Below are 14,573 nucleotides of genomic sequence, written 5' to 3' on the forward strand. Positions count from 1 at the left end.
CCATTCCCCTGGGCGTCTGGGTGGCTCAGATGGTTAAGCGTCTGCCTTTGGCTCGGGTCATGATCCCAGGATCCTGGGATCGAGTCCCGCATTGGGCTCCCTGCTCCTTGGGGAGCCTGCTTCTCCCTCTGTCTCTGCCTCTCTCTCTCTGTGTCTCTCATGAATAAATGAATAAAATCTTTAAAAAAAAAAAGAAAAAAGAAACCATTCCCTCCCCTTTCCACCTCCTCCCAGGATGAACCCCACCATGGGCAGTCAGTGCCAGCTTCCTCTTCTAAAGAAGTTAAAAAGCATCGCCACAGGCTCAAGGCTCACAATTCCTGGTCCCTGGCCTTTCCTAATCCCCAAGGAAGTCTGCATATGCCCCTGTGAAACCTGTCTCTATACATATTATCTGTGTTCCTCTCTCCCTTCAAGTCTTGCACCAGGCTCCTGCCCTGGAGTCGAACTGGCATAGCTACCTAAAATTCTGCTTCATCATTCAAAAATTGCCTGTCTGATCAAGGAGCTGCTTTACCTACAGAGAAAGACCTGTGGGTGGCATTCAGAGCCTTCCATGCCTGGCCCCTGCCTCCTAGCACTTCACTCCAGCCACACCAGATGACCTCAGTCTCCCTCTAGGCCTGGCACCCTCAGGTCTCCCAACTTTGGCTCACATTTCCTTCTTCCCAGATTACCTTTCCTTCATTGTGTCCTGCTTATCCTTCACATTCCAGCTGAAAGGCCACTTTTACTAGGAGAATCTGTTTGCCCTGCCTTGTGATGCCTCCAAACGGACAACTATCTGTCTTAGAATATTTCTCCTTAACCTCAAGACCCATTATATTTTTGTCTCCTCAACTAATCCATAAACTCACAAGCCAGGTTTGTATATTGTTCATCTTTTATCTGCTTCAGCACTGTGCACAATGCCCAGCGTGTGCTGATACTAAATACATGAATGAAGGAAAAAATAGTACTGACGCATCACTCCTCTTTAAAAGTCCCCTGTGCAGGGCACCTGGGTGGCTCAGTCCTCTGACTCTAGATTTCGGCTCAGTTCATGATCTCAGCATAGTGGGATCTAGCCCCATGTCAGACTCCTTGCTCAACATGGAGTTTGCTTGAGATTCTCTCTCCCTCTCCCTCTGCCCCTCGCCCCCGCTCGAGCTCTCTCTCAAAATAAATAAAATCTTTAAAAATAAATACAAATAAAGTACTCAGTGAAGTTTAAGTTACTTTGACAGTCAGCCCTGCATGCTCTGGGCCACCCAGCCTACGTATCCAGCTTTAGCTTTGGCCACCCCCACTCCACAGGAGCCGGCCACGTGGTTTGTTTGTTCTTTGAAGAATCTACTTGCACATGGCCAGGCCTTCACTCCTACAGCACCCTCAATCAGAAAACTTCTCTTTCCTCCACTCCCTGTTCTGAGAGTCTACACCTGTGGAAGCTCAGATTCAGGTCTCCTTGAAGTCTTCTCTGGTTCCCCAGTGAGTTACTCTAAGCTCTATTATAGCATTTACAATAATAATCGCTCCATATGTATGTACAGACCCTCGGCGAAAAAACACTTGTCACCAGCATTTTATTTATCCCTCACCACTCTGAACATACGTGTTGTCTTATATAGATGAGGACGCCAGTCAGAGCTGCAGTTAAGTTGATTCATTTTTCCGCAAGCCACACCCCGTCCCCGCGCCCGTGCCCGGGATGGAGGCCCGAGCGGGATCCCAGCTGGCCCGGTCCCGGAACGTGCCTGATGACGTCATACTCTGGGCGAGGCTGGGCAGCTGGCCAGCCGGCCTCTTCCGGATCCCCGGTCTCCACTTTAGGGACCTTCTTCCACCGGACTTCGTTTGAGCCTTTAGCGCATGCTCCAAATCCTCCAGCGTCCCATAATGCATTGTCTGACGCTTTGCCCTCGCCCCTGGCAACAAATGCGCAGCCGCCCAAGGGACTTTGACGCCGCGCTGCCTGACAGGGTCTCAGAAGAAAGTTTGTCCCTCTGCGCGATCCGGCATTCAGAGGTCGTTGCTAGGCGCCCACGTTCCGCTTCTTCACATCTGATTGGATTTCACTCAAAAGTTGAGGCGGGGTTTTGCCGTAGCGCGCATGCGTGCAGCAAAGGATGGAGGACTCGGAACCCGAGCGGAAGGTAGGAGCGAGACAGGGGTCCGCGCTTGTGGCGAGCGGCAGTGAAAGCGGGGGGCCTGAGCCTGACTTCTTTGTATTTGTAGCGGGCTCGCACCGACGAGGCGACTGCCACAGGAAGCCGCTCCGAGACGGAGGATGAGGATGATGAAGACTACGTGCCTTACGTGCCTTTGCGACAGCGCCGGCAACTGCTGGTGAGGGCCCCGGTTCGGAAGAGGAATGAGGGCGTGGGATCGGGGGGCGGGGTTGGGGAGAGGTGGCCGCCAGTGGAGCGAGCTGCCAGTACTCGGGACAGTGGCCGTCTGGCGAACGAGGGACGGGCAACCTGATCTGAGGTCGCAGGGTACAGATCCCTTTACCAAAAGCCAAGATCTTGACGCAGGCCCCCTGGGCCCAATGCTCCGCTCTGTTTTGGGCTTGGCTCTGAGGGGCGCTGGTGGAACCTCAGCTCCAGAAGCTACTGCAACGAAGGCGCAAAGGAGCTGCGGAGGAGGAGCAGCAGGACAGCGGCAGCGAGCCCCGGGGAGATGAGGACGATATCCCGCTGGGCCCTCAGTCCAACGTCAGCCTCCTGGATCAGCACCAGCACCTCAAAGAGAAGGCTGAAGGTGGGCTGGAAAGCAGCGGGGAGGCTCAGCTTTGGTACAGTGCTTTGGTGTCTGACATCTGCTACTTTCCTCAGCCCGCAAGGAGTCTGCCAAGGAGAAGCAGCTGAAAGAAGAGGAAAAGATCCTGGAGAGTGTGGCTGAGGGCCGAGGTATGGTTGTAGCCAGGGCAGAGGGGGAGGTGGACCGAGCCTCCTCCCCAAACCCCAGGCATGTTATATCTCATGGGCCTGGCCTCTGGGAAGCAAGAGCCAGCCCTGAGCCTCGTCTGTTTCCTCAGCCTTGATGTCAGTGAAGGAAATGGCCAAGGGAATCACATATGATGATCCGATCAAAACCAGGTATGTTTTTCAGTCTGTGGGAAGGCAGTCACTTTTACTTGGAATGGTAGTGGCTGAGACTGGCAGGTGCCCCCCACAGCCAGTTGTGCCCGGGGCCTCTCTTGACCCCCACCACGCACTCACAGTTGGACACCCCCCCGTTATGTCCTGAGCATGTCTGAAGAGCGGCATGAACGCGTACGGAAGAAGTACCACATTCTGGTGGAAGGAGATGGCATCCCACCACCCATCAAGAGCTTCAAGGAAATGAAATTTCCTGCAGGTACCTGGGAACTTTGGTAGTCAAACAACTGTGAGGTTGTGTCCCAGCCCCCGCTGAGCTCAGCATCTGCAGCGATGGGTCTAGCCAGTGGAGATGGAGGGACTTAGGTTTGAATTTCAGTTGCCCCAGCTGTACCTGTTCACTGTCTTCTGCCATTAGAGAGCTTCAGTGGGCAAGTGATATTGGCCTTAAGTGGACCTGGGTGTAAATCCTCCCTCCAGTTATCCTAGAGATCTTAGACAAGTCTTTCTTTTTCTCTTTTTCTCTGGGCCTCATTTGTAACTTGAAGGGAGTGGGAGTAGTGCCAATTTTACAGCTTTGGGAGGCCTGATAAAGTATCTGTGAGACACAAGGATGATACTGAGATTGTTTTCCGTAGCCATCCTGAGAGGCCTAAAGAAGAAAGGCATCCACCACCCAACACCCATTCAGATCCAGGGCATCCCCACCATGTGAGTGTGGACCTGGGGGCCCTGAAGAGGGCGGTGATGGGGAGGAGCAGTCAGTAGGTGTCCATCTGGAGACTCATTCCCTACATCCTGCTGAACCTGATCCTCAGGCCTCTCCTCCCCCCACAGTCTATCTGGCCGTGACATGATAGGTATCGCCTTCACGGGTTCAGGCAAGACACTGGTGTTCACATTGCCTGTCATCATGTTCTGCCTGGAACAAGAAAAAAGATTACCTTTCTCCAAGCGTGAAGGGCCCTATGGACTCATCATCTGCCCCTCGGTAAGACAGACTAGGCTGGAGACAGAGCAGAGACAGGACTGCCTTCTGGTACCAACCTCTGCCCTGTTCCTACAGCGGGAGCTCGCCCGGCAGACCCATGGCATCCTGGAGTATTACTGCCGCCTGCTGCAGGAGGACAGCTCCCCACTCCTGCGCTGCGCTCTCTGTATCGGGGGCATGTCTGTTAAAGAGCAGATGGAAACCATCCGACAGTGAGCATAAGCACCCCCACCCTGTGGGCCTCCCCAGAGCCCCTCGACAAGCTAAAGGGCCCTTTGCTTTAGCTACCCTTGCAGACCCTTCCAGAAGCTTCCTTGTCCTCAAGGAGTTCCTTGTCTCATGAGGAGATCAGTTGGGGTGGGACAGAGGGATGTGGTAAGGTACTGTGGGAGCACGACAGATGGAATGGGGGCATCTGGGAGGTCAGGGGTCAGGGCATTCTGGGCAGAAGGGACAGAGGTGGGGGACCCAGGATGTCCAGGAAGGTCAGGGTCATTCAGTGTGGTCCAGCATGGAGGCTGAGACACTAGGGCAGGGCCAGATCCATGGCCTTTCCACACAGTGTAGTCTGCAGCAGACAATGCTAATTGCGCTGGACCAGGCTCTGGAGTCACGGACAGGCCACACTCAGGCCCTTCTTTCCAAGGCATTCCCGGTCTCAGGGAAGATTCAGATACAGAAAAGATTAAGTTAGCATTCCAGGGAAGTGAGCCCATCAACGCCTACAAAGGGAGCTGCGGGAGCACATACTGAGGCCTATGTGGAGATTCAGGATCACCCTCCTTCTAGAGAGGGAAGGGTATGCAGGGTTGATTCATGGCTGGGGAGGAGCTCTGGAGCAGAGCAGTAGTCAAGAAGGTTGCAGCCCCTTCTAGAAGAGACGTGTTTTACAAGTAGGGCAGGGTGGTGGACGTGATGAAGGGACAGATGAGGAGAGACAGGAAAGAGGCCAGAGGGCAGAATGAGCAGAATGCCAGCCCTTAGGTGCAGGGATGGGTGGGTAGCCCTGACCTCAGGGTCCTCTTGATCCCCAGCGGTGTGCACATGATGGTGGCCACCCCTGGGCGCCTCATGGATTTGCTGCAGAAGAAGATGGTCAGCCTAGACATCTGCCGCTACCTGGCTCTGGACGAGGCTGACCGCATGATTGACATGGGTTTCGAGGGCGACATTCGCACCATCTTCTCCTACTTCAAGGTGCCCGTCCCTGCCTGGCTAGGGCATTCCTGCCACCCTCCCCACCACACCCCGTTCAACTGTGGCAGGCCCTGAGGCCTGGCACTGCCCACCCACTGCCCCTGCTTCAGGAGGCTACATCCCAGCTACTCGGCCTTCCCAGGCCTCACATGCCCATGGTCCTAGCCCTGCTCTTTCTCAGGGCCAGCGGCAGACCCTACTCTTCAGTGCCACCATGCCTAAGAAGATTCAGAACTTTGCCAAGAGTGCCCTGGTAAAGCCGGTCACGATCAACGTGGGCCGCGCTGGGGCCGCCAGCCTGGATGTCATCCAGGTGGGCAGGCACTCCTGATGAGCAGGGTCTCACTTGTGAGGGTTGGATCTGGCCGCGTTGAAGCTCTTGGAGTAGGGTTGAGGGGCCACCTTGTGGGCACTGGGGGTTTCATTCAAATCCCCAGCCCTTAGCAGGAAACATTCTTAGGGCAGCCAGTGCTTTATGGCAAGAGGCTTCTGGTTTCCTCCCAGCCAGGATTGGGGACCTAGGCTCTGTGGTAGGGCCAGGGCTGGTGAGCCCATTTGCAGGCCCACCTGACCTGGCCCCTGTGATGGCAGGAGGTGGAATATGTCAAGGAGGAGGCCAAGATGGTATACCTGCTTGAGTGCCTACAGAAAACACCCCCACCCGTAAGTGCAGCCCACCAGGCTGGCTGAGGACCCCTGGAATGAAGTGGAGGGGGGAGTGGGGGCAGCATGCTGGAGAAGGTCGGGCACGCCCGGTTGGGGTCAGCCCCCATGACTGAAGTTGGCTTTCCTGGACAGGTGCTCATCTTTGCGGAGAAGAAGGCAGATGTGGATGCCATCCACGAGTACCTGCTGCTCAAGGGGGTCGAGGCGGTGGCCATCCATGGGGGCAAAGGTCAGGGGTAGTGCACACGTAGGCATGGATTTTGCTGCCATTGCTGCCCTCACCTAATCCCTCTCCCTGCCTAGTAAGGCCCGCCACTACTCCCCAGACTCCTGTCACTCTAACAGCTCCTGCCTAACCCTCCCCAGACCAGGAGGAACGGACCAAGGCCATCGAGGCATTCCGGGAGGGCAAGAAGGATGTCCTGGTGGCCACAGACGTAGCCTCCAAGGGCCTGGACTTCCCTGCCATCCAGCATGTCATAAATTATGACATGCCTGAGGAGATCGAGAACTACGGTGGGGAGCTTGGGTGGGGGGCAAGGTGTCAGGGGTGCGGGCTGGGCCCCAGCCCCTGGGCAGTGGGCCAGAGGTTCTGTTCCCTCTCTGCAGTGCACCGTATCGGCCGTACTGGGCGCTCAGGAAACACAGGCATCGCCACCACTTTCATCAACAAGGCCTGTGGTAAGGCTGCCACCAGGGCCACCCCAGCTGTGCCCTGGGTCCTCTGACTGTGGCTACCCAGGTCCTGGCTGCAGGGCCTAGGGTTGGGCCTCATGGTTCCCTCCTACCCCCACAGACGAGTCGGTGCTGATGGACCTGAAAGCCCTGCTGCTGGAGGCTAAGCAGAAGGTGCCCCCTGTGCTACAGGTGCTGCACTGTGGGGATGAGTCCATGCTGGACATTGGAGGTGACCGCTGGCCAGGAGACCCCGGGGCGGTGCGGGCGGGGGGCAGGGGAACATGACGAGGGCACCACAAAACAAGTATTTGCCGCACATCAGAGGACTTGAGGGAGGGCTCTAATGGGAAGCCAGGGTCTGGGGTGTGGAGCCTGGTCCTGCAGTCTTGCTGACTCTCACCCCCATGCCCCCAGGAGAGCGTGGCTGTGCATTCTGTGGGGGCTTGGGCCATCGAATCACTGACTGCCCCAAACTCGAGGCTATGCAGACCAAGCAGGTTAGCAACATCGGCCGCAAGGACTACCTGGCCCACAGTTCCATGGACTTCTGAGCCCTCTGTCATCCCTTGTCTCCAAGAGACCTCAGTCTCCAGCCACCTCCTACACACACCAGCCCCCTGGACAAAAAGCCAGCATCTTTGGCCCAGCTGGCCTGGGCTGGGCCAGGCTGGGCCTGGCTGCCTGCTCCCTGTGTCCCCCAGAATTACTATTTTTGTTCCCCTTTACCCCAGCTGTCATTAAAGCACAAACCTCCCTGGTCTCAGCCCAGCCCTGCCTCTGTGTTTCGCCTTCCCTGATCTCTGCTTCCTGGACAGGCCTCACCCTCTGACCTCCGTAGCCCCTCTAAGGCGGGGGAACTGGCATCTCCCACCGCTACTGCCAACACGGCCGGCTGGGTTTTGGTTGTGGAGAGAGCCACGTACCTGGGGCCCTCTGCTGGGAGCTTTGGGTAGCTCCTCTGGGCTAGCTGGATTTGTGGCTCAGGGAGAGACCGCATTGGTGGGCCCCGGGGGAAATGGCTGGGTTTTCTGGTCTCTGGTTGGCTCTTATAATCTCCAAACTTGCCCCAGCCTCCCTCTTCCTGTCAGTTGTATGAAGCTCCCGGAGCCCCTTGGGAGGTGACTTCCTGCCTCAGGCCCCCTGCCCACTTGCCTGCCCGCACAGACTCCCAGTGGGGAACCCTCTGTCCACCTCGCTGAGGGGGCAGCAGACGCCACAGGACCACCACTCAGGCAGCTAGCACTCACTGATCTCACTCTGTGCCTGGGTGTCTGTTGGGCTCAGGATCCAGGCAATTCAGGCAGACGCCTGCTGGGAGGCTCATAGGTAAGTGGGAGAGACAGGAGATGGGAATAACGGGGGTGGCAGATGGCGCAGGATCTCCACGTCTGGCAAGGGATGGGCAGCAAGTCCTCGGGGCCCGGCATTTCATGTGCAAGACCACATGCTTATCCCAGCAGGACAGCAGTTGCTCAAGTCATGTTTGTCACTTGGTGTTTGGCCTTGGGCAAGTTACTTAATATTTCTGAGCCTCGATTTCCTCATCATTGAAATGGCAATGAGAATGCAAAGAACAGACTGTCCGGCTGCCGGAGCTTGGGGCTGCCCAGGCTGCAAGGGACACAAAGCCGGGTGGAGAGGCCCATGGAAAAGACTTCTGCCCACACCCCATATGCGACCCTAAAGAGTATTGCTCAGCCTGGTTACACATGCCTGCCTAAAGGTGGCATTGAATGAGTGACAGGAGGCTGTTCCCAGAATTCAGACACACACTCAGAGCCCCAGTAGTAGCCTCCAGCAAGGTGAGGCCCCCCCCCCCAAAAAAAATGCCTAGCAAGAAGAAAAGTTTAAAAAAAGCATGTGATCTCTCCAGGGACCCAATGGGGGCATGCCACTCACGCTCACATGACTGGGCCATGCTGTGAGGACGGGCTCACTGGTGGGGCCCTTGTGCTCGGCGTGGGGTGCTCAAGGGGGGCCTCCCCAGGGGAAGAGGCAGCCCAGCTATCAAGTGGCACAGTGGTAAGGGGTTCCTGGGAGGCACTGGGCCAAGGGGAGGTGGAGGCCAGGACAGGGCACCTTGAGTGTAGGGCTGAGGAGCCCAGGCTACACCCCCGGGCAGGGGGTAGTCAGAGGGGTTGGTTTGGGGTTGGTGGAAAGGACCACAATGAGCCCTGTCAGGCAGTGGTTCAAAGGGGAGATGAGAGGCTGGTAATGGACAGGGACTGTGAAGACAGGGGAGCAGGTGAATATTAGAAATATTTCCAGGATAAAGGCCAGCAGAGCGGCACTGAGAGGGTACCAACCAGGGCTCAAGAGTGGGGAAAGCAAGGAGCAGGCCAATCTGGCTAGAGGAGGTCCTGGGACAGGGACAGGGCCGCGGGAACGTCAGGTGCCAGGGTGTGCGACTGTCCTGCTCAGAGGAGAGGTCGGAGCTTATGACTCACAGCCAGCTGACCCAGGTGCAGGCAGAGGTCAGCCGCCCTCCGGGGGTCTGAGGCCCCCGCCAGGCACACGTGGGCGCCTTGGGCCAGCTGGACCCCAAGGAAGAAATATGTGATGTCCCCACCCCTATCCTAGCTCCTTTACTGAAGACGGGCGCCCCTCCCCCAGCTCTGCAGCTGCCTCTCTGGACAGAGGGAGGGGGAAGTGGCCAGAAGGGGAAGTGTGAGGAGTTCCCCTCCGGCCTGTCACCAGTCTCATCAGGCCCTCGGAGTGGCAGTCCCGGGGCCTGGCAGCGGCCATGGAGCCTCGGGAGACTCCCATCAAGGACGGCATCCTCTATCAGCAGCACATCAAGTTCGGCAAGGTGGGGACCCTGGCTGCCAGGCAGCTTGTCCAGGACAGTAGGTGGCAGCCTCAGCCCACCGGGACCTGGGAGAATGGGGAAGGAGTCAGGGTGGGGAACCCAACCAAGGTGTTGGGGAGTAGAGCAGAGCCCCATTCTCAGCTTGAGTGGGCCTTTTGGAGAGCCTGTCCTGTTTGCGGATGGGGAAGCCAAGCGCGGGGAGGATCTAAGAATCCAAACCTTGGGGCAGGGCAGAGCTGAGAGGCTGGCTAACCCAACAGCCTTCCGCCCTGTGTAGTAGAGGCACCCAGGCTCCTGTGGACAAGGCCGGGGCTGAGTCGGAGAAGCACCAGCCTGCAGAGGAGGGCTCAGCTCCTCCTAGCCCTGTTACAGGACACAGCTGGGGGCTTTGCCTTTCTCCCCAGGCAGCAGGCCCTTCACCCTCACAGCTCAGCTGCAGCTGCTGCCAAGGCAGATAAACAGTCTGTTTCCTTTGCTTTACACTATTTGCATGTTTCCTTCCTTGCCATCATGAGACCGAGGCCTCCCTCCTGCTCAGCCCTGGTCCCATGGCCCGAGTGACCTTTTCTTTGGGGAGAGGGCGTAGGGGGCACCAATACAATCGTAGCGTCAGGTGGTCTGCTTCAACCACGTCAGGGACATGATCTAATAGAAGCCCCAACCTTGCGTTCTCAGGGCTTTTGCGATATGAGGACACTAGTGCTCATAGGGGTCACAGTTAGGCAATTGGTGGGATGGACTTGAACCCACAGCTGACCGCCTGCCAGCACAGACTCTTCCCCCCTGCTGGGCTGGCCTTGGCAGGGCCCCCTTCTCTGGGGCCTGCGGATCTGGGGGAAGCAGAGGCCAGCCAGGGTGGCCAGGAGCACTTGCTGAGCAGTGTGTGCTGAGCTGAGCTACAGGGAGAACTGCCACCCAAGGGTCTTTTCCCCTATCCTCATCTCCCACAGAAGTCCTGGCGGAAGGTATGGGGTCTGCTGTATGCAGGAAGCCCATCAGGTGTGGCACGGCTGGAGAGCTGGGAGGTCCGGGATGGTGGCCTGGGGCCAGCATGTGACAGGTCTGCAGGCCCCAGCCGGCGTGGGGAACGGCGGATCATCCGCCTGGCTGACTGCGTGTCTGTGCTGCCGGCTGACGGTGAGAGCTGCCCCAAGGACACTGGTGCCTTCCTGCTCACCACCACAGAGCGAAGCCACCTGCTGGCCGCACAGGATCGCCAGGAATGGATGGGCCCCATCTGCCAGCTGGCCTTCCAGGTGAGCATAAGGGGCAAGAGGTGGGCCACCTGACCCCTGACCTTGTTCATCTCCATGCTCACTCCCATCCTGTCACTCAGCAAGTACCTGCCAAGCACCTGTGAGCCTTCGGGGGAATAGCCTCGAAGTCCACAGAACGAATCTCAGATGGCCATTCATGCTGTGGGGAAAATGAAAGGCTGGTGGGACCAGGCATGAATGGCGGGATGTTAGATAGGAAGGGACAGTGAGCCAAGTCCTCAAGGACAAATAAGAGCCCACCAGGCAAAGATCTGAGGCAAGAGTGACCCAGACACTGAGGTCTGAGGAGTGTCCTGAACAGAGGGGGCAGCATGGGCAAAGGCCCTGTGGCAGGGGAAGTTTGGTGTGTTAAAGGGGCAGAAAGGCCATTGTGGCTGGAGAGTAAGGAGTGGGAGGGAGCCCAGGAGGAGGCAAAGGTGGAGAGTTTGGTGGGAGCCACCTGAAACTACTCTGGGCCACATGCAGAGTTCGGGGCTTTATTCTGAGTGAGAGGAGATGCCTTTGAGAGGGGGGTTCTTTGGGGAGCCAGGGACTGAGAGCTTTAAAGCTTCACAGGGTCTATGATGGACCAAAAGGAAATGAGCCTAGCAGTTCCTCAAAAACTTAAACATAGATTTGCCATATGACCCAGCAATTGCACTAGTAGGTGTATACCCAAGAGAATTGAAACAGGTGTTCAAACAGAACTTGTATGAGAATGCTCAGGGCAGCAATATTCACAATAGCTCAAAGGTGCAGACAACCCCAATGTCTGTTAACTGATGGTTACACCCAATGTAGTCTATACATACAACAGAGTATAACCTGACTATTAAAAAAAAAAAAATGAGGTAGTGATGCATGCTAACACAATAAATGAACCTGGAGAACATCATGCTAAGTAAAAGGAGCCAGACACAAAAGACCACACATTAGTATCAGTCTATTTACGTGAAACACCCAGAATAGGCAAATCTATAGGGACAGAAAGCAGCTTAGCAGTTGCCAGGGGCTGGGGAAGGGGCAGTGGGTAGTAACTGCTAATGGGTTTCCATGTGGAATGATGAAAAATTCTGGAACTAGGGGCGCCTGGGTGGCTCAGTCGTTAAGCGTCTGCCTTCGGCTCAGGTCATGATCCCAGGTTCCTGGGATCGAGCTCCGCATCGGGCTCCCTGCTTGGCGGGAAGCCTGCTTCTCCCCCTCCCACTCCCCCTGCTTGTGTTCCCTCTCTCTCTGTGTCTCTCTCTGTCAAATAAATAAAATCTTTAAAAAAGAAAAATTCTGGAACTAGATAAAGGTGACCATTACACAACCTTATGACTATACTAAAACCACTGAATTATACACTTTAAAATGGTGAAATGGTAAATTTTATGTTGTGTATTCTACCACAATATTTTATTTTTTAAAAGATTTTATTTATTTATTTGACAGAGAGAGAGGGAGAGAGCATGAGCAGAGAGGGGCAGAGGGAAAGGGAGAAGCAGGCTCCCTGTTGAGCAGGGAGCCCAATGTGGGACTCTATCCCAGGACCCTGGGATCATGACCTGAGCCGATGGCAGACGTTTAACTGACTAAGCCATGCAGGCATCCCCACCACAATATTTTAAGTTAAAAAAAAAAAAAAAGGAAATGAACAGGAACAAGGAGACCAGTGAGGAAGCTGTCGCATGTGACCCCGGCCATGCCACCGTGGGCCAAGGTGGTTGTGCTGGAGGTGCTGACAGAGCTCAGAGGATGTGAGGGGAGATGGTGAAAGAGGCCTGGAGAAGGATGGAGAAGCCAATTCACTTGCGTGTCCCACCCCTAAAGCTCTTGCCCCTTTATCACTCCAAGCTGTTAGGGACACACACAGGAGGCCCAGTCCCTGGCCAAGTGCAAGTGCAATGGGGACCTCCTCTTGTGTGCCGCTACTTTACAACTCTCGGCACCCTTAAGGGGGCACGTGGGGGCTGCAGGTGGGGAAACAGAGGGGTTCCCAGGGTCGTGCAGTGTGTCGGGGGCAGAACTGGAAATGGCACCCCAGTCCCTGGATGTTCCTGCTTGGCCTGGAGTCCTGGGTTACTGGCCCCAGGGAGAGGATGTAGAAAGAGGAGTGGGGGGAAGGCTCTAACTTCTGACTGCTTTTCATTCTCCAGGGCATAGGGGAGTATTCCTCAGGACCAGGGGAGGTGGAAGCTTCCAAGAGGGGCCTGGTCCCCATGGAGGAGAATTCCATCTACTCCTCCTGGCAAGAAGGTGAGCCAGGGAGGGGCAGGGGCAGCCTCAGCCATCCTCCACCCAGGGCTGGGACCTTTGGGGGACCCAGGCAGGCTATCCCTGATGCCCTCGCCACCCTCCTGCCTGCAGTGGGCGAGTTTCCAGTGGTGGTGCAGAGGACCGAGGCTGCCACCCGCTGCCAGCTGAAGGGGCCCTACCTCCTAGTGCTAAGCCAAGACACCATCCAGCTGCGGGAACCCTCCAGCCCCCAGGCCCTCTACACCTGGCCCTACCGCTTCCTGCGCAAGTTCGGCTCTGACAAGGTGAGGTGCAAGGAGTGCCCTGCTGGGAAGGGTGGCAGGTGGACAGGAGCCCAGGTCCCTCCGCCGCGAACCCACCCATACCACCCCCTAACCCCGTGTCCAGGACGTGTTCTCCTTTGAAGCCGGACGCCGCTGTGACTCGGGCGAGGGTCTCTTCGCCTTCAGCAGCCCCCGAGCCCTCGACCTGTGCAGGGCCGTGGCCGCTGCCATTGCCCGCCAGCAGGAACGGCTGCCAGAGCAGGCTGGGCCCCGGCCCTGTCCCCTGCCTCGGGCCACCTCCCTGCCCTCACTGGACCCGCCAGGAGAGCTGCGGGTGGTGCCCCCAGGGCTGGAGCCGCCCAGCTGCTGGAGGGCACGCCTGGCTGAGCCCGGCCCTCAGAGCCTGCCCCCACTGCTGAGCCCGGTGCCCCACGATGAGCCGGTGTCTGGGCTCTACGCATCCGTGTGCAAGCGGGCCAGTGGGCCCCCAGGCAATGCCGAGCACCTCTATGAGAACCTATGCCTGCTGGAGGCAGGCCCCGTGCTGCCCAGGGATAGGGACCCCGAGCAGGAGGGTCCCAGCTGCCGCAGCCCCCTGGCCAGCCCCATCTACCACAACAGCGAGGACCTGGGCGGGCCGGGCCCTGCCCACGACAGCAGCCTCGAGGCCCAGTACCGGCGGCTGCTGGAACTAGAGCTGGGCGACAGTGATGAAGCTGGGAGCTCTGGCCGCCCCAGTGCTCACACGGGCTTCAAGGCCAAGCTGGTGACTCTGCTGAGCCGTGAGCGGAAGAAGGGCCCAGTCCCCTGTGACCGGCCCTGAAAGCCCTGCGTGGCTCTGTGGCAGGAGGAAAGACAGGTGCTCTGCTGTTCCTGGGCCGGGGCCAACAATGGACATCTGGGACACAGCCCTGCATCCACTCTGGCCTGCAGGGGTAAGGCAGGCAGGCTGGGGAGGACCCCTCCTGTGCCCCACCGGTCCCCCCTCCCCCGCCGTGTACAGTGTACAGGTTTGCTGGTAATAAAACCTCCCAGCTCTGCTCCTGGTCCCACCTTGTAGCGCATAGTGTACAGTTCCTCCCTTCAGCTCTTGGCAGTGGTGCTCACCGAGCCACACAGACACACAGACCCTCACTCACGTGCCCTGAAGCAAACACCAGCACCCTGTGCTGGGTGCCGGGGACACACCTAGCCTGCACTTGACCTCTGCAACCCGTGGGCTCCAGTCCACTTGAGCAGATGGGTGGGATGCAGATAATTAGGGCCCATGTAGTCAGTCCTGTGCAACAAAAATGACAGGGACAGTAAGGCAGGAGGAGAAATTGGGCTTGCCCATGCGTGAGGTGCCCTCTGAGTTAAGCGTGAAGGACAGGCGGAGCCTTACCAGGTGGA

The 14,573-nt window shown here is 57.3% G+C and overlaps 2 protein-coding genes across 8 annotated transcripts; both read left to right on the forward strand.

Moving 5' to 3' along the window:
- The first annotated feature begins 1,546 nt into the window (after window positions 1-1,546).
- DDX41 (DEAD-box helicase 41) lies at window positions 1,547-7,383 on the forward strand. 6 transcript variants are annotated; one of them, XM_044916806.1, is made up of 17 exons: window positions 1,547-2,135; window positions 2,218-2,328; window positions 2,583-2,742; window positions 2,817-2,891; window positions 3,020-3,080; window positions 3,206-3,342; window positions 3,722-3,794; window positions 3,921-4,074; window positions 4,150-4,286; window positions 5,109-5,271; window positions 5,453-5,524; window positions 5,863-5,934; window positions 6,070-6,166; window positions 6,304-6,453; window positions 6,547-6,618; window positions 6,734-6,844; window positions 7,030-7,382. In XM_044916806.1, exons 1-17 carry the CDS (start codon window positions 2,109-2,111, stop codon window positions 7,164-7,166), a joined length of 1,809 nt encoding a protein of 602 aa, XP_044772741.1. In that variant the 5' UTR covers window positions 1,547-2,108; the 3' UTR covers window positions 7,167-7,382. The 6 variants fall into 6 exon arrangements, with proteins under 6 accessions (XP_044772741.1, XP_044772742.1, XP_044772740.1 ...); XM_044916807.1 differs by having other exon boundaries at window positions 3,921-3,975; window positions 4,207-4,286; window positions 5,453-5,584; XM_044916805.1 differs by having other exon boundaries at window positions 3,206-3,294; window positions 5,453-5,584.
- Window positions 7,384-9,290: 1,907 nt separating this feature from the next.
- On the forward strand, window positions 9,291-14,193 carry DOK3 (docking protein 3). Of its 2 annotated transcripts, none has more exons than XM_021698892.1 (5): window positions 9,291-9,424; window positions 10,375-10,680; window positions 12,819-12,918; window positions 13,030-13,202; window positions 13,306-14,193. In XM_021698892.1, the coding sequence occupies exons 1-5, from the start codon at window positions 9,359-9,361 to the stop codon at window positions 14,002-14,004; spliced, it is 1,344 nt and encodes a 447-aa protein (XP_021554567.1). In that variant the 5' UTR covers window positions 9,291-9,358; the 3' UTR covers window positions 14,005-14,193. The 2 variants fall into 2 exon arrangements, with proteins under 2 accessions (XP_021554567.1, XP_044772844.1); XM_044916909.1 differs by having other exon boundaries at window positions 10,378-10,680.
- Window positions 14,194-14,573: the final 380 nt, after the last annotated feature.

The sequence above is a fragment of the Neomonachus schauinslandi genome, chromosome 7 (genome assembly GCF_002201575.2).
Source record: "Neomonachus schauinslandi chromosome 7, ASM220157v2, whole genome shotgun sequence".
Lineage (NCBI taxonomy): Eukaryota > Metazoa > Chordata > Mammalia > Carnivora > Phocidae > Neomonachus > Neomonachus schauinslandi.

Coding starts and splice junctions, on each gene's coding strand:
- DOK3 (XM_021698892.1), top strand. CDS start 9,359: ATGGAGCCTCGGGAGACTCCCATCAAGGACGGCATCCTCTATCAGCAG. Junction 9,425..10,374: donor AGCACATCAAGTTCGGCAAG/GTGGGGACCCTG, acceptor CATCTCCCACAG/AAGTCCTGGCGGAAGGTATG. Junction 13,203..13,305: donor GCAAGTTCGGCTCTGACAAG/GTGAGGTGCAAG, acceptor CCCCGTGTCCAG/GACGTGTTCTCCTTTGAAGC.
- DDX41 (XM_021698903.1), top strand. CDS start 2,109: ATGGAGGACTCGGAACCCGAGCGGAAG. Junction 3,795..3,920: donor ATCCAGGGCATCCCCACCAT/GTGAGTGTGGAC, acceptor CTCCCCCCACAG/TCTATCTGGCCGTGACATGA. Junction 5,585..5,862: donor CCAGCCTGGATGTCATCCAG/GTGGGCAGGCAC, acceptor CTGTGATGGCAG/GAGGTGGAATATGTCAAGGA.